At 40.9% G+C, this 25,139-nt stretch overlaps 1 protein-coding gene across 2 annotated transcripts in view; it reads left to right on the forward strand.

The window, feature by feature from the left end:
• Nucleotides 1-555: 555 nt before the first annotated feature.
• Hbp1 (HMG-box transcription factor 1) overlaps nt 556-25,139 on the forward strand; it is a 29,706-nt gene continuing 5,122 nt past the window's right edge. Inside the window, exons 1-8 of one of the 2 annotated variants that reach the window (XM_057783090.1) lie at nt 556-601; nt 12,070-12,253; nt 15,322-15,550; nt 18,150-18,291; nt 18,620-18,731; nt 18,822-18,934; nt 21,051-21,207; nt 21,920-22,064. In XM_057783090.1, the coding sequence (XP_057639073.1) occupies nt 587-601; nt 12,070-12,253; nt 15,322-15,550; nt 18,150-18,291; nt 18,620-18,731; nt 18,822-18,934; nt 21,051-21,207; nt 21,920-22,064 (1,097 nt within the window). In that variant the 5' untranslated portion in view covers nt 556-586. The other variant, XM_057783091.1, reaches the window with a different exon arrangement.

Consider the following 25,139-nt stretch of genomic DNA (forward strand, 5'->3'; position numbering starts at 1 on the left):
AGCAGCAAGCGACGCTGGCTGTTTATGGCCTGGAATGGGTGCTGCGACAGACTGAGGTTGCTCGGAGTGCTCCCGGAGGCCCAGAGGAAGAGAAGAGGCCCTCGCTTTAGAACACTCCTTTCCTCCGCCCCCTCCCTTTTGTCTGAGACACCAAAACAAACGAGCTGATACACGTGTCCCTATGACTCTTGTTTACTATCAAGACTGCGCTCTGCGCGCATCTCTGGGATATGTAGTTCAGCCAGCTCCTCCGGTCGGCAATTTCCTGAGCTAAGGAGCAAGGCTGAGACTACCAACCCACAATCCACTTCGAGAACAAAGTTTGGCTCCGGTCCCCAGCGTCTCGGCAGCGATCCAATCCAAAGCGCTTTCTGTGGTGATTGACAAGCAAGCTTCTCCAGTAAACACAACAGAAAAGTCAATACATACCCGCCCACCGAGAAGGGCCTCGGCATTGCCCAATGGAAAAGCGGAATCTTAGAATGACAGTTCTCCCGACCAATTAAAGATGGAAAAGGCGAACGCAGGCTCAGCCCCCCGGGGGCTTCAGGGGAGGGCGAAAAGACGAAGCTTGAAAGACTTGGTAATGGCGACGGGTTTGGTAAGTAGGAAAGTTTCGGCGGAGAAGTAAACGCCACGGCGGGAGCCGCGGCGCGCGCCGGGCTCGCGGGCGGCCCTCCGGGAGTGCGCAGGCAAGCTGCTGGCGGCGCTGTCGCGACCGGCGGCCCGCGTCGTGACGGTGTGTGGTCGCAGGGCTCCGGAGGGGTGGGGGCGGGTAAGGGAGGGGCTGGAGCGGCGGGGCCGGCTGGCGGGGATTCTCGGGCTGCCGGGCACCCGACTCCCCGCGGCGAGCGGGAGCCGCGACTTCCCCGGGGCTGAGCGGTCGTGGCGCCCGGGCTCCCTGGGGGAGCCTGAGGGGGGGGGCCTGGTGGAGGCCGGGGCTCGGCTGCGCTCGCGGTAGGGGCTGGCGGGGAAGGGGCCGGGGCAGGGGAGGGGCCTGGCGTTCCGGAGGGCTCCGGAAAGTTTGACTCGCCACTCCCAGCTGCACGGCAGAGAGGGGCGGGTGCGGGCCGCGAGCCCAGGCGGGCTGGGGGGCTCCAGGGAGGCGAAGCCGTCTCCTGGGCCCGGGCCGGGCGGGGGAGCTCGCGGAGCCGTCGGGCCCGGGGCTCATTGTTACGCAGTTTCGAATGAATGGGCTGCGAGGCGCGTGCGCGGTGGGGCTGTGCCGGGGGCGGGGGGGGGGGGGAGAAAAACAAGCCTGGCGTCCGGACTGTGGTCACATGATGGGGGGAGGGGAGGAAGCGATGAATGGCGAAAGAGGTGGGGGTGGACTTGGCCGGCTCCGGGAGGCGCTGTTCGGCCGTCGAGGCCCGCGGGCGAGGCCAGGCTCCTCCCTCGGCAGGCCGATTTAAACAAAACAAAAAGGAGTTCGGGCGAAGCCGGGTTTCTTAGCCTCGGTCCTCCGTGCTCCCCACGTTGTCCACTTTGTAATTCACGCTGGACTTCTCAGCTGGAGTCGTGCGAATCACTGACAGCGGGGTGGGAACACGTTTCCTGGCGCATTGTACCTGCTGCTGGGACTCAGTAGGGTTCAAGGGAGCTTCACCTGGGGAGTGGGGCCTCTGGATGAGTTACGGTTTGAGTAGTAGAATACTTGAAACATTTATAAGTAGTGTTCTTACTACAACAGTTATCTCGAGCTGTAATTCTGTTTCCGGCGATCCACCTCGAGCTTTAATCCTCTGCTTTGTTTTGTAAGCTGAGTATTGGGAAAAATTTGAGTTCAAAAGAAACTTCGTCGGTTTTTTGCGTTACCTTAGCGTTTTGAAGAAGAAATGATTATTTAAACATTGCTTCAACTCGACTAGTAAACTTCAAAATCTTTTTAAAATTTCACTTTATAGCTTCCAGTTTAGTTTTATAAACCTAGTTGTAGTTTCTTGCTGTGAAAACACGATGTTAAAAGCATGCCCTCTCCGCGTTTTTTTGTCATCCATTTCCCAGTTGTACTTGCACGACTGTTGTGGTTCCTCTCTAATGCTACACCACCAAATGGTCTCTACTGTATTTTATCTTTAGACTCTCGCTTCATTGTGCGGTGAAGCAGGCATATGGCATGAACTTAGATACTGAGCCTGAAGGTTCTTTGGTGTATCGGTTGTGTCTGTGTATCGGTTGGAAATAAGATATCAGTACTCTTTTACTCATATACGTTATCTTAAGAAGTTACTCCCTAACAGTATTAACAAGGGTGCTTTTATGTGCTTTAAATTTCACAGTGTGCACCAAGAAGGGGAAAAGAAATCACAAAAATTAAAAAGTTAAACTGACAAATACCTGTCCAAATTAATAAAATTTGGAACATTGTAATTTTAACTGTTTGAGGTCAGTAATCATGTACTTTCATATTTTGATCTGCATTTGCTTTGTACTTTACTATCATAAATTTGGTTACATTTTCACTAGGAAAGTTAGAAAAGCTTATTTTCGGCCATGTCTGTAATCTCAAGCTCTTGGGAGGTACAAGCAGGAGAATGGGCCATGACCTCTACATAGTGAGCTCCAGACCAGCCTGTCTACATAAAGCCATACCGTTAAAAACAAACTAAAAAACAAAAGGGAAAGAGAAAACAAAAATTTTCTCTAATATGGTTAGTTCAGTATTTGGTTTTGTTTTAGACAAATGGCGAGGTACTTAACCTGTCCTGAAGACACTCTAGTCTTTATAGCTTAGGCCGGCCCTGCATTCTTGGCAGTCCTCCGTCCTTAGCTATCAGTGAAAATTTAAAGCCTTTAAAGCTCCTATAGAAATGCCCCCTTCCTTTTTTAGACAGGGTCTCCGTGCTGTAGCCTTAGGTGGTCTGTAACTCACTTTGTAGACAAGATTGGAATGGAATGCAACAGTGATCTTCCTGCCTCTACCTCCTGAGTGCTGAGTGTAAGTTTGCCACCTTGTCTGGACCAAAAAAAAAAGTCTGTTTTCACAGGTTGGTCTAGTAGTACGAAAATGTTTAAGAGTATACTCAACTTAGGAAACTAGGTTACTTTCATATAAATTTCAGATTTCAGCCATGCCTGGCCAAAAAGAGTTGTTGAAATGAAAATGTTTAGGATTATAATCAAGTGTAGGGAAATAATTCCTTTCATGTTAATTTTAGATGATTTCAAGCTTCTTATAAAATAACTTTTAAGTTTTTTGTTTTTTCAAGGCAGGGTTTCTCTGAGTAACAGTTCTGGCTGTCCTGGAACTTGCTTTGTAGAACTCACAGACATCTGCCTGCCTCTGCCTCCCGAGTGCTGGGATTTTTTTTTTAACGTTTTTTGGCTTTTTTATTTATTATGTGTACAACATTCTGCTTCCCAGGGGCTGGAGAGATGGCTCAGAGGTTGGGAGCACTGGCTGCTCTTCCAGAGGTCCTGAGTTCAATTCCCGGCAACCACATGATGGCTCACAACCATCTGTACTGAGATCTGGCACCCTTCTCTGGCATGCAGGCATACATGGAGGCAGAATGTTGTATACATAATAAATAAATATTAAAAAAAAAAAAAAAACATTCTGCTTCCCACACACCAGAAGAGGGCACCAGATCTCATTACAGATGGTTGTGAGCCATCATGTGGTTGCTGGGAATTGAACTCAGGACCTCTGGAAGAGCAGTCAATGCTCTTAACCTCTGAGCCATCTCTCCAGCCCCGAGTGCTGGGATTAAAGGGACTGCTGGGATGAAATGCATGCACAACCACTGCCTGGCTTCTTTAAGATTATTTAATTTTATGTGTATGGGTGTTTTGCCTGCATATCTGTCTATGCACCATGTTCATACAGTACCCAAGATGGCCAGAAGAGGTTAGTCAGAGTTAACAGACAGTAGTTAACTTGATGTTAACTTGATGTAGGTACTGGGAATTGAACCCAGGGCCTCTAAAAGATTGCACAGTGCTTTTAACCACTGGACCATCTCTTCAGCTTTCAGGATAACTTGTTTAAAATATTATTTGAATTGACAATACTGTCCATGAAAAGTTTTATGTGATCTGTATTAGTATTTCATGTTGATCATGAAAATAATTTGTTTTGATGTGATTTGCAGTGTTCAGCAAAAGAAGATTGTGAGATAATATTTTTATACCTGTAAGAATTTTGAGGTGTGGATAGGTTTTAGTTCTATTGACAAATAAGGAAATAGACATCAGTGGTAAAACTGTCTAGAATCACAAAGGTGCTAAGTGTAGCTTACCAAAACAGACTCACCATGTGGCTTCTTGTTTTCATTTTTGGCTCAGTGGTAGAAACATTTGTCCAAGAAATTACATTTAGAATATGTGATGGTTTCTAAAGGCTTCAGTAGGACCTTCTGGTTAAGTTGGTAAGGATCTCTGGACAGTAAGGTTGGAATCTAGGAATAAACTCAGAAGTCAGAGTCTAACATATTTTGAGCTAAGTGTTTATTTTGTCTCTTAATTTCTTTAGAAAGAAGATGGCCCCATTCAGTGGTCAGAGTCCTGCCTGTGATGACTGAAAGGAGAGGGCGCAGGGCAGTGCTTTGAGGGGAGGGAAGAGGAAGGCAAGAGCTCTGAAAGCTCAGTTTGTTGTCTTCTGTTCTCTTCTTCCTAGAGTTTGCAGATATCTGTTACAAATTTAAAAGCTGGGTGGTGGTGGTGCATGCCTTTAATCACAGCACTTAGGAGGCAGAGCCGGCAAATCTCAGTGAGTTCAAGACCAGCCTGGTTTACCAAGGAAGTTCAGGACCAGGGAAACCCTGTCTTGAAAACAAAAACGAAAAAAGCTTGTTAAAAGCATTAAAATTTGAATTTTTGAGCATAGGATTTAAAGTACAGTTGGAGAATTGAAACTTTGAAAATCATTGATTTAATGAAGAATTGACATGTGCATATTTAAGTTAAACACAAGGCAAGTACTACTACTACACGTTCTGATAGCAGAGTAGTGTATACAGTGTGTACAGAGTAATGTATACAGTGTATACAGAGCAGTGTATACAGTGCATACAGAGTAGTGTATACAGTGTACAGGTTGTTATACAGAGTAGTGTATACAGAGTATACAGAGTTGTGTATACAGTGTACAGAGTAGTGTATACAGAGTATACAGAGCAGTGTGTACAGAGTATACAAAGTAGTGTATACAGAGTAGTATATACAGAGTGTACAGGGTATACAGAGCAGTGTGTATAGAGTATACAGAGTAGTGTATACAGTGTGTACAGAGTATATACAGAGCAGTGTATACAGTGTACAGAGTATACAGAGTAGTGTATGCAGTGTGTACAGAGTATACGAGAAGTGTATACAGTGTACAGAGTATACAGAGTAGTATATACAGAGTTTACAGAGTATGTAGAGCAGTGTATACAGTGTACAGAGCAGTGAGTACAGAGCATACAGAGCAGTGTGTACAGTGTATACAGAGTAGAGTATACAGTGTGTACAGAGTAGTGTATACAGAGTGTACAGAGCGGTGTATACAGTGTGTACAGAGTATACAGAGTAGTGTATACAGAATATACAGAGCAGTGTATACAGAGTACTGTATACAGAGTGTACAGAGCAGTGTATACAGTGTTCAGAGTAGTGTATACAGAAGTGTATACAGTGTGTACAGAGTATACAGAGTAGTGTGTACAGTGTATTCAGAGTAGTGTATACAGTGTACAGAGTATACAGAGCAGTGTACAGTGTGAGTGAACAATAGGAGGTGTTTGAGAACTGAGTTTGTTTATCAGAGAAATAAGATTATTCTATATGTGGGGATTGTTTTGAGGATAGGCTGATGTTGTTCCTTTACATTTTCAGAGGTCTTGCTTTGCCCGCCAAGGATTCTAAGAAGACACAGACCAATAATTTGTATATATGTGTGATTTTATGCACTTTATTCTTACACTAACTGTGAGATAAGTAGTATGTGAATTTGAAGATGAATTCCTAGTCCCAGGTTATGTAATCAGAAGAGTAAAATATGAGCCTTTTGTCTTGAAGTTTAGGCGTTCTTTTCATGTTTAGGAAGTAAAAACTTTAAAAATCAAAACTCCAGAAGAAAACAAAACCTGTATAATAAAAACTTTTACCTTAGCAAAAAAAAAAGCTTCAGCCAAAAACCTGACTTCACCATAATAAGTGGGAAGTCCAAATGTTCCAGAACAGTAAATATTTACTTGGTTGGTAGGTTGTTCTGCTTTAACATTAAAATTAGTGGCTCCCCTCCCCCCACACGTGTTGTTGCAGAGGGAGAGAAACAAGACTCAGGGCTGAGAATGGTGGTAAACTGGGACTGTTTTCATTGTGCAGCTGTAGTTGACAGTGACATCTGGCTCTCAGTAGGTGGAACAGAGTGTGAATGTTAGGAAGATTGGATAGGTCATTGTAGGATGAATTAAAACTCGATCTAAACTGTTAGTGTTAGCTGTTTGAGAGAACTTTCAAAGAGTGACTGAGTTCCTGTGTGTCTTAGGAATTACTAAATAAGGAATCTGCATTGTTACTACTTAGCCATCTTTTACAAGATTTTGCAAAGGAATCTGGAAGCATTGGCTTATTCTGGAGAATGTGAGTGTTCTTTAAAAAAAAAAAATACCGTGTGTATGTTTCAGACCTTGCCTGTTAAGATAGAGTTTAATGTAGTTTGTACAGATCGAAAGAACTTGTCGTTACACTCAAGTCAGACATCAACTCCACAAACCATCAGTGGCTCCTTGTTGTCTGATAATTGGTAATAGCAACACCAGCCATTCCGTACTGAAGATGTTTTATGTTACTGATTCGAGATATATTTTGATATTTTTGTTATTTTTATAACAACCAATGAAATATGTACTTTAAATTATTACAGTTTACAAACAAGGCAACATACTTAAGTAGATTGTTCAGAGCATGTAACCTAATGACAAACCTGGTTTATACTTAATTAATTTCAGAGTTCTTACCCTTGTCTCTTTATTTCATTTTTTAATAGTAGGATTAAGACTTACTCTAACAAGGTGGTAGTGGCACACTTCTTTAATCCCATGATTTGGGAGACAGAAGCAGGCAAATCTGTGAGTTCAAGGCCATCTTGGTCTACAAAGCTGTTTCCAGGACAGCAAGGGCTATTACACAGGAACCCAGTCTCAAAAAAACAACCCAGTGCACTCCACCTTACAGTTTAGAATCCATGGCCACACAGTGCTCAGGGCTGTCATGCTTCCTGGTGACTCTAGATTCTCCATTTTCTCTGTTTTCCTGATGTTATCCAGGAGGGAGCACTTTGCCAGATTTGTTAGCTGATGTGAGTTTCTCTCATTGGAAGCCCACCTTTCCCCCCTACTGATAGCTAAACCTTATTCTATATGGCAAAAACTATTTACTTGTTTTGTTCAACTAAAGCCTAGATCGCTGGACATTCTGGTCAACTGTTGTTGTAGCTAATATGATGCCTTGTATGATACTTGGCGAGAAAGGAATGTAGTGTTCCTGTGCTGAGGACTGAGCCCTCATGTAGCGTGAAGGGTATCACATCACTCCAACTTGTCAACAACCATTTTTTAATTGAAGCAGTTCCTAACTTTTACTTGGGTTTTTGAAAACAAAAACCGGTACCAGGGCTGGTACAAATGGTTTCCTCCTTTGTTTCTAGGTGTACACGTGACTCTTTGCTCTATAGAGTTGAGTGAGAATGGCTGATTGAGCTAAATTTGCTCAGTGTTTCAAGGACTAGGTAGAGGCACAGAAATATATCATACATGAAAAGGCACATTTCACCTGACCATCACATTTATGAGAAGTTATCCTAGCAGTGTGGGTAACTACATACTAAGACTGATTAATTAGAATATTGTAGTAATGGGGGGGCATTGATTGTCCAACTTGCTTCTGTAGGTGGAGTTTTTGTGTTCTTGCAACCATTTGTTATGTGTTTGAGCAGGTAAAATCATGTGTTTTGTAGTTCTTTTAGGTTTATTTCTTTCCACCTGTAGTCAGAATTGAGGGGGGTTTCCTCGGTCAAACCTGATCTTTTTTTTTTTTTTTAACCTGGAATGAATCCATAGTTTTTCATTTCCAATGGAAATAAACACATAACATCTCCCCCAAAGTGATATATCTTTTGACTTAAATTTTGAAGTCAAAATATTTTAAAATATAAGTAGGTTGGTTGAATCTGGCAGTTTTTATAATCCCTTATCTCTTAGCAGCCAAAAAATTCAAAGACAGCATAATAATATATGGAATCCAGACTTTTTGTGTACTTTTTGTCTTTACGTGTTTTATTTTTCATATTATATGTGTGTGTGTGTGTATAGGTTTGTCTATACCTCCTCTTTTCTTTCCCAAACCTCTGTATATTTTTAAACATACTATAATCCATTTAGAAAGTTTTTTTTTTTTTGGTTAAATCTGTTCTTTATTAAGCATCTGTGACATTTTTGTCTGTGTGAGTAAAACTTAAATTGCTGTGTAACTTGAATCATGGTGCATGTTGGCGACTGCCTTCTCCGCTTTGGTTCCGGAAGAGTCTGGGCTCCCGGTACAGGTGTGCTTACGGCCAGTTTTAGGAGCCATGTTTTTTGGGTCCATGCTGTCACCAAGCATCGCACTGCCCACTGCTCATAAACACCATTTAAGTGTTTTGTAGCAGGGCCTCTTTGAAGAGCCATGGGGCATCCAGCCAGGAAGCTGCCTCTGAAAGGAGCCATGCCTCTGCTCACCACCAGCAAAGAGACCATCTGAGAAAATGTGACTAACAAGAAGCCATGTTTGGTTCCATTCTTGTGTACCTAGAATCTTTTAAGATTTGTCAGGTTTTATGTGGAAATTTCATGCCCCACATTGGGTGCCATTTTTAGGCAGAGTTTTCCCATCCCGGCAGCCATATACCAAATAAACATTCAGAGTCTTAATTATAAATGCTCAGTCAGTAGCTGAGGCTTGTTACTAGCTCTGACATTTAAATTAACCTATACTTTTTATCTGTGTTTTGCCATGTGGCTTGATACCTTTTTCTAAGTACAGCATGTCCATCTTTTCCCTGCATCTTCTCGAGACTCCTTGACTCTGTCATTTTCATAGTGTGCAGGATTATTCCACAGCATGCTTCAGATTTAGATAAATTGTTAAGTACTCAAAGTAATAGCATGAGACATCACTGTTCCAAGGTATATGGATAAGCTTGTCAGGTCTTCCAAGAAGAAACCACCTAGACTAGATAGCTGTATGGTTTGTTACAAGGAGGGCCCACTTGTTTTTCCTGGCTGCCCGGCCAGTTTACACCTGAAATAACCACACAGAAATTGTATTACTTAAAACATTGGCAGGCCCATTATCTCTAGCCTCTTATTGACTTAATCTCCCATCTTGATTTAACCCATTTCTAATAATCTGTATATCACCATGAGGTTGTGGCTTACCGGGAAAGATTCAGCATGTCTGACCTGGCGGCTCCATGACAGCTCTATCCTCCCAGAATTCAGTTCTGTCTTCTCTGCCTACCTAAGTTCTGCCTTATCAGGCCAAGCAGTTTCTTGTTGAATAACCAATGAAGGCAACATATAAACAGAAGGACCTCCTACACCAATGGTTATTTGCTTTCAATGACTTTTATTTAGGACATAAAGAACCCCACAACATGCTTTTATTGCTTCCCAGTCTGGGGTTTAAAAACTTATATTTTAACTTTTTTCATTCATCTTCAGGATTTAAGGAGAGAAAGTAGGGCAGGTTTTGTAAACATGATTTTGATACTAGGCCACAAATTTAGTCACTTGGTTCTTAAAGTGAATTAGTCAAACCGGAATCCAAAACCACATTTCTTAAATCTGAAGGTCTTTCTGCCATATTGTACTAGCCTCTAAAGCAGTGCCCAGGCAAGGGTCACTTTTTAAAACATTGATTTTTGTCGTGTGCACGTATGCCGAGGTATGTTATAGAAAGCACATTGATTCTGGTGTGTGTGTGTGTGTATACTGAGGTGTGCTCTAGAGAGCACGTTGATTCTGTGTGTGTGTGTATACTGAGGTGTGCTCTAGAGAGCACGTTGATTCTGGTGTGTGTGTGTACTGAGGTGTGCTCTAGAGAGCACGTTGATTCTGTCGTGTGTGTGTGTGTATACTGAGGTGTGCTCTAGAGAGCACGTTGATTCTGTCGTGTGTGTGTGTGTGTGTGTATACTGAGGTGTGCTCTAGAGAGCATGTTGATTCTGTCGTGTGCATTAGGGAGCACAGGACAACTTCTTGGAGTTGTTTCTCTTTCTGTTGTGCGTTTCAGGAATCAACAAGATTGTTGAAAAAAATCACGATTTGTTGTGTGTTTCTTAGAATTTTCCAAAAGAAATTAAAAATTCAGAGTATAGCCTGAGAAGTCAGGAAGTATGACTTGGGTTTCACTATGTCACTATGTTAGTATGTTAGTTAGACCCTAATGTAACTGTTGCCAAGGCTGAGAGAGTGACAGGAATAATCCCATTAGGACTTTGTTGAGAAATGCTCAACAAAGTGTTAGGCTGTAGCCCTCTTCTTTATGATATCTTGGCCAAGGCTTTCATAAAGAATCTCTATAAAGGAAGTTAGCTGGGGATTAATGCTGAAGTCTTTATCTCCAACGTGATTAAAAAATTTGAGTTTCTTTGAAAAGGAATTTTGAATGGCACTGATTTGATTTGAAGGTAGTTTTAGTAGTTGTTTAGCTAAGTTTACTATAGTTTTTCCCCCTCTTTCTGGAAATAATAGTTAATATTAGAATGAACCCCCCCGCCGGGCGGTGGTGGCGCACGCCTTTAATCCCAGCACTTGGGAGGCAGAGGCAGGCGGATCTCTGTGAGTTCGAGACCAGCCTGGTCTACAAGAGCTAGTTCCAGGACAGGCTCCAAAACCACAGAGAAACCCTGTCTCGAAAAACCAAAAAAAAAAGAAAAAAAAAAAAAGAAAAAAAATAGAATGAACCCCCCCACCCCCCGAGACAAGGCTCCTCTGTGTACCTCTGATTGCTCTGGAACTCTCTCTGTAGACTAGGCTCGTCTTGAACTCAGATCTGCCTGCCTGAGGAAAAAGGTGTATGCCACCATGCCTGGCTTAGAATGACACATCTTTTTCTTATGCTATGTTCCAAATCTTTTGGGGAAAAAAAAAACGTTTTAATTTTCATGAGACGTATAACATACCCTTTCAAATGTACACATAGAATGTATTACTTTCAGAATATAAAGAAGCAAAATATTGAATAATAAATGGAAAGTCTTTAAAAACAGAAGAAATGAATTATTCCTCTAGGGTTTCTTTCTTTTTTTCCCTTCCTTTATTTTTAAAGATGGCGTCTCACTAGGTATACCTGGTTGACCTGCCTCTGCCTACTGAGTTCTGGAATTACAAGTGTGTGCCACGACTTCCACCCAGGCCCTTTTGTGTTTTTACTTTTTTTTTTTTTTTTTTTTTTTTGGTTTTTCGAGACAGGGTTTCTCTGTGGTTTTGGAGCCTATCCTGGAACTAGCTCTTGTAGACCAGGCTGGTCTCGAACTCACAGAGATCCGCCTGCCTCTGCCTCCCGAGTGCTGGGATTAAAGGCGTGCGCCACCACTGCCCGGCTTTACTTTTTTTTTAAAAAAAAAATATTTATTTATTTATTATGTATACAATATTCTGTCTGTGTGTATGCCTGCAGGCCAGAAGAGGGCACCGGACCTCATTATAGATGGTTGTGAGCCACCATGTGGTTGCTGGGAATTGAACTCAGGACCTTTGGAAGAGCGGGCAGTGCTCTTACCCTCTGAGCCATCTCTCCAGCCCCTTGTGTTTTTATTTAAGGAAAGTTGGTTGGGCTCGATTTCTTTTTTTTTCTATTTTGAACACATTTGAAAAATGAATTGTTAGTATTGCGTCTGTAAAGAGCTATTAGTTGACTGGTGAGAAAAGATTCTGAATTAACAACTTTGAGGTTGTATATAATACAGTGTTGAACACACAGTTGTGGAGTTGTCCTGACGGGGTTGAGGAAATAAAATGGCAGTGTGTGATTATGTTGAAATACAGCATCATGCTGTCATTCTCGCTGATGTGACTTGACACTGTCTTTCTTTATTTCAAGTCGGAGCACCATAACATGGTGTGGGAAGTGAAGACAAATCAGATGCCTAATGCAGTACAGAAACTCCTGCTGGTGATGGACAAGAGAGCTTCAGGAATGAATGACTCCTTGGAGTTGCTACAGTGTAATGAGAACCTGCCATCCTCTCCAGGGTACAACTCCTGTGAGGAGCACATGGAGCTCGGTAAACAAATCAAACTTACTTAAGAATCTAAAAACATTCACATTAATTGCCATTTTTAATCAGCTTCTCTGTCTTGTCTACCTGAAGAGCTTGGGTATTAGGAATTTTTAACATTCTCTTCTTTCTGCTTTTTAGTGTGTATGTGGTGCGTGTACGTACACTGGCCCCTGTGTGCGCTGTGGAGACCAGTCCTCTGTTGTTTCTGCCTCACTCTGTTTACTCGGTGAACATAGAGGCTCAGTCAGCTAGATGGCGATCTAAAAAGAGCCCCCAGAGTCCCCTTATCTCACTGCCCCAGATACCTGCAGTCACAGTCAGGACCTGGCCTGCTATCTGACTTGTGGGTAGTAAAAACCCCAACTTGGGTCCTTATGCTGTGAACCGTTCCCCCCAGTCTAATGGATGGAGGAGGTCCCTCATTTTAAAATATAGCTGAAAACAGTGTGTGCTACTTAGGTACTCAAAAGATTGAAAATTTTTTGAAGTAAATAGTTTTATTTTGTGTACTAAGCTCAGACTAGTACATGCTTTTGTTTTGAAAACCCTGCCATGTGACTTGATCCAGTGAGCTCGCCATGGTCATTGGTTCGTCTGGTACAGAAGTGGCAGTACTCATCAGGCATTTGGAGTGATGATCATTGCTGGGGAGCCACTCCAGAGAGATGTTTGTAGAATGTCTAGGTATACTGAGTAATGATTTTAAATTGTACTGCTTGTAGGCTGCTGTTCTGAAGCAGACTTAATGAATGCCTCTGGCTTGCTGCTCAGCTTTTCCAACATGCCTTTGTCTTCCTGTAGTATGTGGTAGTTTGAATGTTTATAAAAACTGAGAGGGTGTGGCTTTATAAATGATGCTGTTGTGGTGATGTTTGGGAATGTGGCAGTCCTGAAGGTCTAGGACATAATGCATAACTTTAAGTGCTACATATTTTCTGGATCCTAATACTTTTTGAGTAACAGTTACTATTGAGCAAGGAGCAATGCTTTTAACAATGATTGATTGATTGTCCATGATCATCATATGTCCAGAGGAAATCAGGCTGGGGAACTCACCCCACCTATCTGTGGCTTCATTTTAAAAGTAATTAATTTGGGCTGGAGAGATGGCCCAGCGGTTAAGAGCATTGACTGCTCTTCCAGAGGTCCTGAGTTCAATTCCCAGCGACCACATGGTGGCTCACAACCATCTGTAGTAAGATCTGGTGCCCTCTTCTGGCCTGCAGGCATACATGCAGACAGAACACTGTATAATTAATAAATGAATCTTTTTTAAAAAAAAAAAAGTAGTTAATTTCAAAATCTGAAAAACAGAAATAAACCATTTGCAATAAAGAAATGGTGCATTTAGGCCAGGCCGTGGTGGCACACACCTTTAATCCTAGCACTTGGGAGGCAGAGGCAGGTGAATCCCTGTGAGTTCGAGCCCAGCCTGGTCTACAAGAGCTAGTTCCAGGATAGCTAGGACTGTTACACAGGGAAACCCTGTCACAAAAAAAGAAAAAAAAAAAAAAGAAATGGTGCATGAGGGACATAGTAAGAGCAGCCTGAAGATTGGCTGTCAGCACTGCCGTGTGGTGTGCTTTACACCTCATTTGTTCAGTGACATGGGGACTGTGTGGCTAATGTTGAGAATGGGTGGATAACCTATCCTGAGTTACTACTTTTAACTGAGATGCTTTATTTTAGACTTCTCTGGAACATTTGCCTGCACATAGGCCTTTATGGAGGTACTTAGTTGAGTAGGAGAGGCGTTTGTGTGTTTGAGGTTCTTTTTTTCCCCCCTGCTGTGGTATTAGGCACTTTTTTGTATTCTTTTGTATTATCATGTGGAAAGAAAACATAATATTATTATAAATATATGGTAAAGTGTGGTCACTACTACATAGCATAAAACAAGATAATTAGTGTTCACCGAGAATGGTACAGAACATTTGTTACTCTAGAATGCCACTGAAGACTAGGATTAGGTCCAGTGTTTTCAGTAGAGGATTTCGAGGTGATGACATAACTACAGCCTCTAATCCTAGCTAGCACTCAGGAGGAGAAGCGGGCCAGCCTGGTCTACAGAGCGAGTTCCAGGACAGCCAGGGCTACATAGTGAGACCCTTTGAGACCCTGTCTTGAAGAAAAAATAAAAAAGAAAGGAAAAAAAATAAAAAGAACATGTGTTCCTGGTGCCTACAGAAGCCAGACCTTTGGGACTGGAATTAGCCAGTTCTTAACCTAACCTCTTTGTGGGTGCTTGAAATTAAACCTAGGTCTCCTGCAAGAGCAGCCAGTGCTGACATCTGAACTCTCTCTCCAGCCCCCAGAAGAGTTGTCTTGAATTGCATATTTAAGGGACCCTGCAGTCTGTAGAGTGTTTGTGTGTGTACGTGTGTATGCACTTTATAGAGGGGATTTCTGTTGTTTTATCTTTTTTAGTTTGACTTTTTGTGATGGGGGTGGGAGGGCAGGGAAGGTCTCTTACTGCATAGCTCTGGCTGTCCTAGAACTTGCTAGGTACACCAGGCTGGCCTTGAACTCAAGAGATCCACCTGTCTCTTCCTCCCGAGTGCTGGGATAAAGAGTGTGACACCACATCCCAGCACTCGGGAGGCAGAGGCAGGCGGATCTCTGTGAGTTCGAGACCAGCCTGGTCTACAGAGCTAGTTCCAGGACAGGCTCCAAAGCCACAGAGAAACCCTGTCCCGAAAAACCAAAAAAAAAAAAAAAAAAAAAAAAAAAGAAAGAAAAAAAGTGTGACACCACACCCAGCTGTTTTTTGTTTTTAAAAAGGCATATGAGCCCCCCCCCCCATCCCCCAGCCATCTTTTAAAGAAGAATTTTATTTGTTTGGGTAGTTTTCCTAGTTTTTTCTTTGAAGATCTAGGTTTTGTGATCTACCTTTGGGGAATGCTCTAGGAAAAGAATACCACTAAATACAATTGAATTGAGGTTTCCCATTTTATGTTGTGTTTTGTTGTTCAGGCTGGCATTGACCTTCGTTAAATTTGTGTATTCCTAACTGAAGTTACTGTAGTGTTCATTATGTTAATATTTTTAAAAAATAATGTGCTTATTTCCAGATGATCTTCCTGAACTTCAGGCTGTTCAGAGTGATCCTACTCAATCTGCCATATACCAGCTAAGTTCAGATGTATCTCATCAAGACTATCCAAGACCATCTTGGAGCCAGAATACCTCAGACATACCGGAGAACACTCATGGTGAAGATGAGGTGGACTGGCTGACAGAATTAGCAAATATCGCCACGAGTCCACAAAGCCCTCTCATGCAGTGCTCCTTTTATAACAGGTAGGGTGTTGTGTGTTCTCAGTCAAACTGGGTCACTGGGTGATGGAGCCAAGGAGCAAACCTACAAGTTGTCCTCTGGTTTTCATGCATGCTGCAGTGCATGTACACACACACTCATGAATGAAGAGGAAATTTAAACTTAATTCCAAAAATTTGTTTAAATGTTAAATTAACCATCCATTAGATAGCTAATACCATTGTAAAATTGGGAGATTTTAAAGTTAGTAAAATAAACATTCATGTAGTGATCAGTGATAATTTAATTGTTTTGAAACTTAGATAACAATGTATGAGAAAAATAGTCTAAAGATATTTGTTTAAAAATAGAAAATTAGTCTAAGAAATACATTTTTATAGATTTTTACTTTTAGAAATAAAAATTATATTTGCTTAAAGAACCATAGTTAAATAAACAGTTTTAAACTTTTATCAATTATACATTTAATTCATTGTGTTCTATATTTTTTTTTTTAAGATTTATTTATTTACTATATACACAATATTCTGCCTGCATGTATCCCTGTGGGACAGAAGAGGGCACAAGATCTCATTACAGATGGTTATGAGCCACCATGTGGTTGCTGGGAATTGAACTCAGAACCTCAGGAAGAGCAGCCGGTGCTCTTATCCTCTGAGCCATCTCTCCAGCCCCCTATATTTTTGTATAGTGTGTGTAACCTTGATTATCTTTTCCAATTCTAAAGTTTGTTAATCTTAAAGTAGGGGCTGTAGAGGTGGCTCAGTGGTTGAGGACCCAGGTGTGATTTCCAGCGCACACATGAGAGTTTACAACCATCCTTCTGTGATTCCAGTTCTGGGGTCCGATGCCTTCATCTGACCTCAGGCACCAGACATGCACATGGTACACAGACAGACAAGTAAAACACTCTTACACATGATGGAAATAAATCTAAAAATAAGATCAAAAATTTTAAGGTAGACTTCCAATAATAAAAACCACTTCATATATCAAGACCTAAATTTAAGAAAATGGGTGGATCTATAGAAAATCCTAGCTGATATTCCTAGGGAGAATATTAGTGGATATCATTTCACTATGATAGCTTGGAGAAATGTCCCATCTTCACTTGTTGGTAAGAATTAGACTCAAATTTCCTAGGTAAGTAGAAGGAACTAACTTATAATACTTTGCCATAGCATAGTTGTTTTGCATCCTGTTAAGGTGTTCTTTTCTGTTTTGCAGGATAATGGTTTTGATAGAGCAATTTGGTTCAGTTAAATTTTGTGTAAATTTTCATAGGGAAAAGAGTTTTTCTTTCAAAGTATCATTCCTACTTTTCACGATAATCTGTTGGACCTAGGACTTTACTAATACACTGCATCCCAGCCCCTTTATTATTATCATGTATAATTATCATGTATAATTAAAAAAATTGATATAAGTGTTGCGCCCCCCTCCCACTAGAGTTAGAAGATGAAGTTTATATCTGTACGTTAATGTTACAGTTTATAGAAGGTCTAGGGACCACAGCCCTGTAGGACAGTGCTGACTGGGCATTTGCAGGGTTAAAATCTGAGTTGTATCTGTGGTACTCTGAAGGAAAGGGATTGGGGAAGCTCACAGGAAATCAGCAAACCCTCCAGAAGATGAGTGTAAGGGAAGATAGAAGTGAGTGAGGGACTGTCTCCCTGGGGTTGACGTTTTATTCCGGGAGGCATTCTTCCCTGATTTCTACCATTGTTAGTGACTGTTGGTCCAGTGCTTACAGGGTGTTGAGATTTTAGTTACTGAGGGTTAGATGTCTCAAGTGTTGTGCAGTACTGGTCATTAGTGTGTTTGGGGAGCCCTATGTATTTGAAAGGACATTGCTTAGTAGAGACTTTACCAAGGAAAAGGAAGAATGGAGGAAAGGACCGAACTGTCTGTATATAGTGTGCAGTTGCTTTTGAACAGGCTTGTATTAGAATACAAGAAACAGTGTCGCTTACAAGAAGTGGCAGCTAGCTGTTAGTATTTTTGCTTAAGGCCATTCATGACTGCCCAGTGATACATGGTTGCGGGACAGTTAAGCTTGTAATTTCATGCTGAGTAGAAGAAATGGATGGGTGTTTCATTTATGATAATATGCACATTTCATCTGTATCAGGACGATTCCTGTCCTTGGGGCAGGGAAATCCTGAATTCCTGGCTAGTTTGGACTATAGAGCTGCCTGAATTAAAAAGTTGTAAAAGAATGTGATGAATATGTGATAATAGCGCTTTAACATATATTAGTACATTTGTTTGTTTTTTTTTTTTTTTGGTTTTTCGAGACAGGGTTTCTCTGTAGCTTTGGAGCCTGTTCTGGAACTAGCTCTTGTAGATCAGGCTGGCCTCGAACTCACAAAGATCCGCCTGTCTCTGCCTCCCGAGTGCTGGGATTAAAGGCGTGCGCCACCACCGCCCAGGATATTAGTACATTTGTATATGAAGAGGGTTTATGATAAGTTCAAGGGATAACACATTATTGCAATGCAATCTTGCATTTTACTAGTGTTTTCCATAGTTGCCTCCTATATGATTGTTAGCACTGTTTTTTATTAAAAGACATTCTCTAAGAGCCTACACTATATAGTAAAAACGGCTGCTTTATTTCAGATCATCTCCTGTACACATCATAGCTACTAGCAAAAGTTTACATTCCTATGCACGCCCACCACCAGTGTCCTCTTCTTCAAAGACCAGGCCAACCTTCCCGCATGATCATTGGAAGGAAGAAACACCAGGAAGACATGAACGGGTGAGTTTCTTCATGAAGTTAAATTTCTACAAAGTTTATATAATAGTTGAATTTCCCCATCTAAGAAATTCTTTTGGAGAACATACAGATGGACAAAAATATTTCATTGTTTATTAATTATATGCATTTGATTTTGTATTTTATTGCTTGTGTTAAGACAGTTTGTTACAAATGACAGTATTTAGCTACAACTTCATGAAAAAAACCACTTCAGTATTGAAAACCTATTTTCTGTAAGCTTACAATTAAGTTATTTGAAAGCTTGAGTTAAAAATAGGTATTAAAAGATCTTTAAAAAAATAACAAAACCTGTTTCTCTGCCTCACAGGCAAACAGTGAGTCAGAATCTGGCATTTTCTGCATGTCCTCCCTGTCAGATGATGATGATCTGGGCTGGTGCAATTCCTGGCCATCAACTATTTGGCACTGTTTTTTGAAAGGTAAAGAAATACTTAAATGTTTTGCAGTTGCCTTGGGTAACAAGCTCACTAGTCACGTTATCTGATACATTCTTTCTAATTCAACTCCAGGCACAAGACTGTGCTTCCATAAAGAAAGCAATAAGGAATGGCAAGATGTTGAAGACTTTGCTAGAGCCGAAAGCTGTGATAATGAGGAAGAGATTCAAATGGGCACTCACAAGGTTCATTCATTTAACACCTTCTAAAGAATTTCAAAACCAGTCAAATTTGAGGGTTAATGTATAGGAAACCCTCTGCTTGTCTTCTATTCCTGTTTAAATGGCACCTTGCACTCTGAGAGAGGTGGATGGATGGGACTGTGAATCACTTCCAGGTTTAGCAACTTCATGCTTTAAATGCTTATGTCCTGAAGAACTAAACTGGCATTAAACACAACTAGTAAGCTATTAAAACCTTAAGTTGTCAGGTGGATAGTGTGGTTAATTTCCTCTGTAGTTAATTGGGAGTTTGTTGTTGCTTCTTAAATGACCCCAGCAAACTATCATTTTCTTTATTGATGAATAAAAATGGTAGCAAGCAACATTAGGATAAATATCTATTGATACATTTTACTTTTGTTTGTTTTGTTTTTGTTTTCTGAGGCAGGATTTCCCTGTGTGGTCCTGGCTGTTGTGGAATTCACTCTGTAGAGCAGGCTGGTCTTGAACTCAGATCTGTCTGCCTCTGCCTCCTGAGTGTTGTATACCACCACAGCCCAGCAACACAGTTTACTTTTAAAACTTATAATTTCTACATTACTACTGCAGACTAAATAAATACATAGATACGTGAGAATATAAAATGTACTGATTGAAATTCCTTTTTGGAGCCTACTGTCTCCTGTTGTATTTCCTGAGGAAAAAAATCTTAATTTGGCTGTCTTCAGTATAATGTCCTCATGTTCAATGTTACTCTTCATTTAGTAAGGTGTGCAGTCTGACTTTGGCTCCTCCTACTTTACAAAAACTGTCTTGTAATTTGAAATCTGCAACATATGCTGCATTGGATTAGTTCTTGGCTTTCTGACATTATCTTCCCTTAGTAACCGGCAGTGTAAGTGTTCTTCCTCCTCACAGCCCGCCTGACTGAGTACCAGCAGCACCCAGGCATCTTGTTTGTAGACAGCACTCTGAACCCAGTCTGTCGTCTAGAAAAATCTTTGTGATTGGCTTAATTATCTGGACTGTGGCTCCCTAATCTGTACTTCGGGGTCAGATAAAAATCTTTTTTTTTTTTTTTTTTTTGTTTGTTTGTTTGTTTGTTTTTTCGAGACAGGGTTTCTCTGTGGTTTTGGAGCCTGTCCTGGAACTAGCTCTTGTAGACCAGGCTGGTCTCGAACTCACAGAGATCCGCCTGCCTCTGCCTCCCGAGTGCTGGGATTAAAGGCGTGCGCCACCACCGCCCGGCTCAGATAAAAATCTTAAGTAGCTTTAAGAACTAGAAGACTAATTTGACTGTTAGCACATGTCCTTCACTTTCCAAGTGCATATAGACAACACTAATGCATAGTGATCAGTTTTTCACACTCAGTATAACTTGGGTTACATTTATTAAATTCTTTTTAAATTTCTACCTGTTCTTTAGTTATTCTTGATGACAAGATTCAAAACCAAGAGATTCTTTTATTTATTATGTTACCTTTCATCCCTTCATGTTCAGTTTACTATTTCCATAAGAAGTTTCAACCTTCTTTTATTTATTATTTTGTTCATCCACTCGTGTAAAACTGCATGCTGTAGCTAGCCATGGTCATCGATGAGTGCAAGGATAGGCGTCGTGTCTTGTTCGTGTCATTACAAGCTTGGCATATACTACTCAGTAATAGCCACTGAATTTAAATTTCATGAGTTTCTCATAACCTCAAATAATTAAAAGATGCCGACTGGAGAAACTGCTTAGGGTACTTGATTTTGCAGAGACTAGTGCATGCACAGACACAAATACAAGTCAGTTTCTAAAAAATGAGTGATGCCAGGCGGTGGTGGCGCAGCTTTAATCCCAGTTCAAGGCCAGCCTGGTCTACAAGAGCTAGTGCCAGGACAGGTTCCAGAACTACACAGAGAACCCCTGTCTCAAAAAAACCAAAATCAAAGGTGTTAGATTGGGTTAAAATGCATATTCCAAATTCCAATCTTCCATATATCCCATGGCCAGTTATGTATTTGTTTCCTTGCTACTGAGTTTAAAGCTGGAGATCCTAAGTTTTGCCTCCAGTCAGGACATACATTGGAAAGTTCACCGTGTTGAGTTGAACATTTATAGTTTATTTGGTCTATGCATATGTTTCTGTGCTTTCAGGGCTATGGTTCTGATGGTCTAAAGTTGGTATCCCATGAAGAGAGTGTATCATTTGGTGAGTCTGTACTGAAGCTGACATTTGATCCTGGTACAGTAGAAGATGGCTTGCTTACTGTGGAGTGTAAGCTGGACCACCCTTTCTATGTTAAAAATAAAGGTAGGGTTAACTTTACTATTATTTTCATGTGTGTACATGTTTTACTTGCATGGATATCAGATCCCCGGGGACTAGATGGCTGTGAGCTGCTCTCTGAACTCCAGATGTCTGGAAGAGCATCCAGTACTCTTAACTGCTGAACCATCTTTAGCCCTGAATTATAAAAACTTTAAAGAAAGCTTCTTATATATGTTTTGTGGCTTTGATGATTGAGGGAAAAAAATGAAAATTTATTCCAAACCAAATAAAATTAGAAAGGAAATGTTTCTAATTATATTTAATAGTGTTTAAGCATCTTAGCCATAATCAGATAAAATGTCCCTGTGTAGATGAGAAATGACATTCGTATAGCATACTGTAAGTTTGGTGTAATGTGGGGAGTTGTGTCCTCGGTAATCACATTTGTGTTTGTAGTTACCAAGTAGGCTGTAAATTTAGAGCTTTATTAGAGAAATACAATGTTGAGCATACTAGTAATTCACAAGCTGTTGCATAGTTTCATTATTTATCCCTTGTGGATAGGAGTGATGACTTCTATAGAGATTTATAAAATAAATAACTGAATTTAAGGTAGTTTGGGGGGCTTTTACGTAGCTGAGCAAAATACAAAATATAGTGAATTGTTTATTCTAAAGTCAAACTTGACGCGTTCTTTCTATTGTGTTCTAATAGGGAGCTTTGTGTCATGCCTCACTCTATTGTTTAACTTTAGGTTGGTCATCATTTTATCCAAGCTTGACTGTGGTACAGCATGGCATTCCATGTTGTGAAATTCATATTGGTGACATCTGTCTACCTCCTGGACACCCTGATGCCATTAATTTTGATGATTCAGGTGTTTTTGATACATTTAAAAGGTAATAGTGCACTTCTTTCCTGTTAAAGTTTATTCTCTAGTGCTTGCTGAGTCAAAATTGAAGCTACGTTTTAAAGGTTAAGAATTTAAAAGGGGCTGAGGAAATGGCTTAACAATTAAAACCACTTGCGGTATAGGCATGCCCATCCCCAGAATCCTTTAAATGCTAGGTGGGTAGTGGCCTTCCTGTAGTTTCAGCACTGGGAATAGGAAGAAAAGAGGCCTGAGAAGCCAGCTTGTTAACTAGTCAGCCTGGAAGAGTTGGGTTCAAGTGAGGGGAAACTACCTCATAGATCAGGCTAGACAGCAGTGCTAGCTCAATAAGTCAGTTCTTGTAAATGAGTATAAAATAATATAAATAACTTTGTAACTGACATAAACAGGCCATATCAGTATTGGATTTTATTACTTAATTTGTGATATAACCAAACAGTGGAATTCTTATCAGAAGATGAATGAACCTTAACTACACATTTTAACAAATTGAATCAATTTAAGAAATAAGTTTTAACTGGGTGGTGGTGGCACACGCCTTTAATCCCAGCACTTAAGAGGCAGAGGAGGCGGATCTCTGAGTTTGAGGCCAGTCAAGTCAACAGAGTGAGTTGCGGAACAGCCAGGGTGGTTACACAGAGAAACCCTGTCTTGAAAAAACAAAAAAGAGAAATAACTTTTAAGTAAAAATTAATCTGAGAAATGTATACACTGCCTCTAACAGACTTAGATTTTCTTAAGTACTGGTGTCAGGTGTTCCCGGACTGTTCCACATTCAGTGACGCACTGTGTTCGTGACTTCAGCGCATTGTGGCTAAAGGATACAGAGCAATCGGGAGAGGGAGCATTGTAGCAAAGGCAAAAGGCCAGGCTCAGCTTCCAGTAATAGAAGAAAATGTAAGGTTTTTATTGAGAGCTTGGCCAATAGGATTCTCTTCCTAGCATGTAACAGAATTCCAGTTCTTAAATGACACTGGGTGCTCATAGTTCAGGGCCTTGTAGGTACTCTTTCAAGTTGTTGGAATGAAATTCAACTTCTTGTTTCCAGCCGAGGTGCTGTGAATGGACTTTTGAAAGTACAGTAGACAGGCCTATAGTGTCCTTAGACACAAAGCCCACTTGTGAGGGACAGACGTGCTGCTGGTGCTGCTAGAATCCTAGATTATGAGGTCACTGCTTCATTTTATGCTTCGTAACTGAGGTTCATTTTCAATACACCAGGCATTGCATGGCATAAAACTTCACTTTTTAAAGCAAGAAGGGAAATTTGGCTGCCCAGCTCTTGTTTTTCTAAGATAGCAAGTTTTCTTTTCTCAGTGTTGCTGTTACTTAGTGGGTGCAGGTGAGTCGTTAGCCTCATTTACTCTGGTGACTCGTGTGACATCAGAGCCTCTTGTGCTGGAGATGGTTAAGTTCTCCAAGGTCACATTACTAGGAAATGGCAGAGGTGAGATTTGAACCCTGTTAAAATTAGTATATTATCACATACTTTAGTTAATCTAGGGTGCACTTTAAATACTGTTGCTTTGCCTCTGCTTCCTGTCTTCTGAAGGAAGTGGGTTGGTAGGAATGTCGTGCGCTCGTTTCTGACAGCAGCCTGACGGCAGATCCTGACTGCACTAAGCTTGCTCTGTTAGTGAACTTTCTGTAGTGTTTCTTTTTTCTTCAACCATAAAACAAAGTAGTGATTTAAATACTGATTAATAAAAATGACAAAATACATGTGACTTGATTAGTAGGCTCTCTACATTATTGTAAAGCTTGCCTTTAAGAGAATGACTGAGGGGATGGAGAGATGGCTCCGTGGTTAAGAGCGCTTAGAACCCAAGTTCTGTTCAAGCACCCACATCAGGTGGCTCACAGTTACACTCCAGCCCTAGATTGCCTCCGACTGCCATAGGCATCTGCACACAGCTGAAAGGAATAAAATCTTTAAAAGAGTAGTTAAACGTGAAGGTATTTGAAGAATAACGTACCAAGAGAAAAAGATGGTTCCATAGTAGGAACAGATGCTTACAAAGAAGAAAAAACATTTATTCTGTCTAAGAAGACCCTGTCAAAGTGCTGGATACTGTTACTGGGTGTATGAAACCCATTTAACTTGTATCCACAAAGAAAGGAAGTAACAGATTTCTGCCACTAGAGGGCGGAGTTTTCAAATTTTAGTAACGAGCTTATTCTTTATTGGTATTTTAGGTGATGATTACTTTCTTCAATAGAAATGAACAACTACGCATCATATTCTTCCACAGTGGCTAGGGTTTAGGGTTGATAGCTTTCTAAACTTTATTGGTAGGGGCTTAAGGACAGCTCTAAACATTGATTATATGATAAGTTTGAACTTGGTAGTTTTCAGTTTATTAATTTCATGTAATACATTTAGAAAAAAGACAATATGAGGCTGGTAATAGGTAGATTTTTTTTTTTTTTGAGACAGGATTTCATTGTAGCTTTGGAACCTGTCCTGGAACTAGCTCTTACAGACCAGGCTGGCCTCGAACTGCCTGCCTCTGCCTCCAAAGTACACCGCCCAGCTGGTAGAACTAACTTTTATTGTTTGTAGTTAATGGTGTGAGCCTGCATTGCTCATTCAGCGTTTTTTTGTCTTTAGTTCTTATCTCCTATTTTACATTAGATGTAGTACTTAGAATTTCTGTTTTATAGAAAGTTCAGAATAAAAGTCAAAAGTTTTGTGTGAGAAGATGACATAGAAAGAGTTCAGAGTTTGAGGATCCTTTTGAGATGCGTCTTTAGCCTGTGGTCTACAGTAGCTCTGATTTTCAGCTGATATTTTAATTAATATGGTGATTGGCTTGATTACTTTTCATTTTGGCCATTGAACTTATGAAGGTACTGGGAATGTGGGTGATGAAACCTGGGCTTTGCATCCTAGGTACCATCCTAGGGCGGATGACACTTCGTATCTTTGACTGTGGCCTCCTTCATATGAAAGGGGCCAGTGGACTCCCCTACCCCCAGCTTGTTGACAGTGAGACTATGGATAGTTTGTTCTGGTGATTTTGCAAATTGAACTTACATAACTAAATGTGGCTTTTACTGATAAGGGTGGGTTAAGATACTA

The sequence above is a fragment of the Chionomys nivalis genome, chromosome 10 (genome assembly GCF_950005125.1).
Source record: "Chionomys nivalis chromosome 10, mChiNiv1.1, whole genome shotgun sequence".
NCBI classification, from domain to species: domain Eukaryota; kingdom Metazoa; phylum Chordata; class Mammalia; order Rodentia; family Cricetidae; genus Chionomys; species Chionomys nivalis.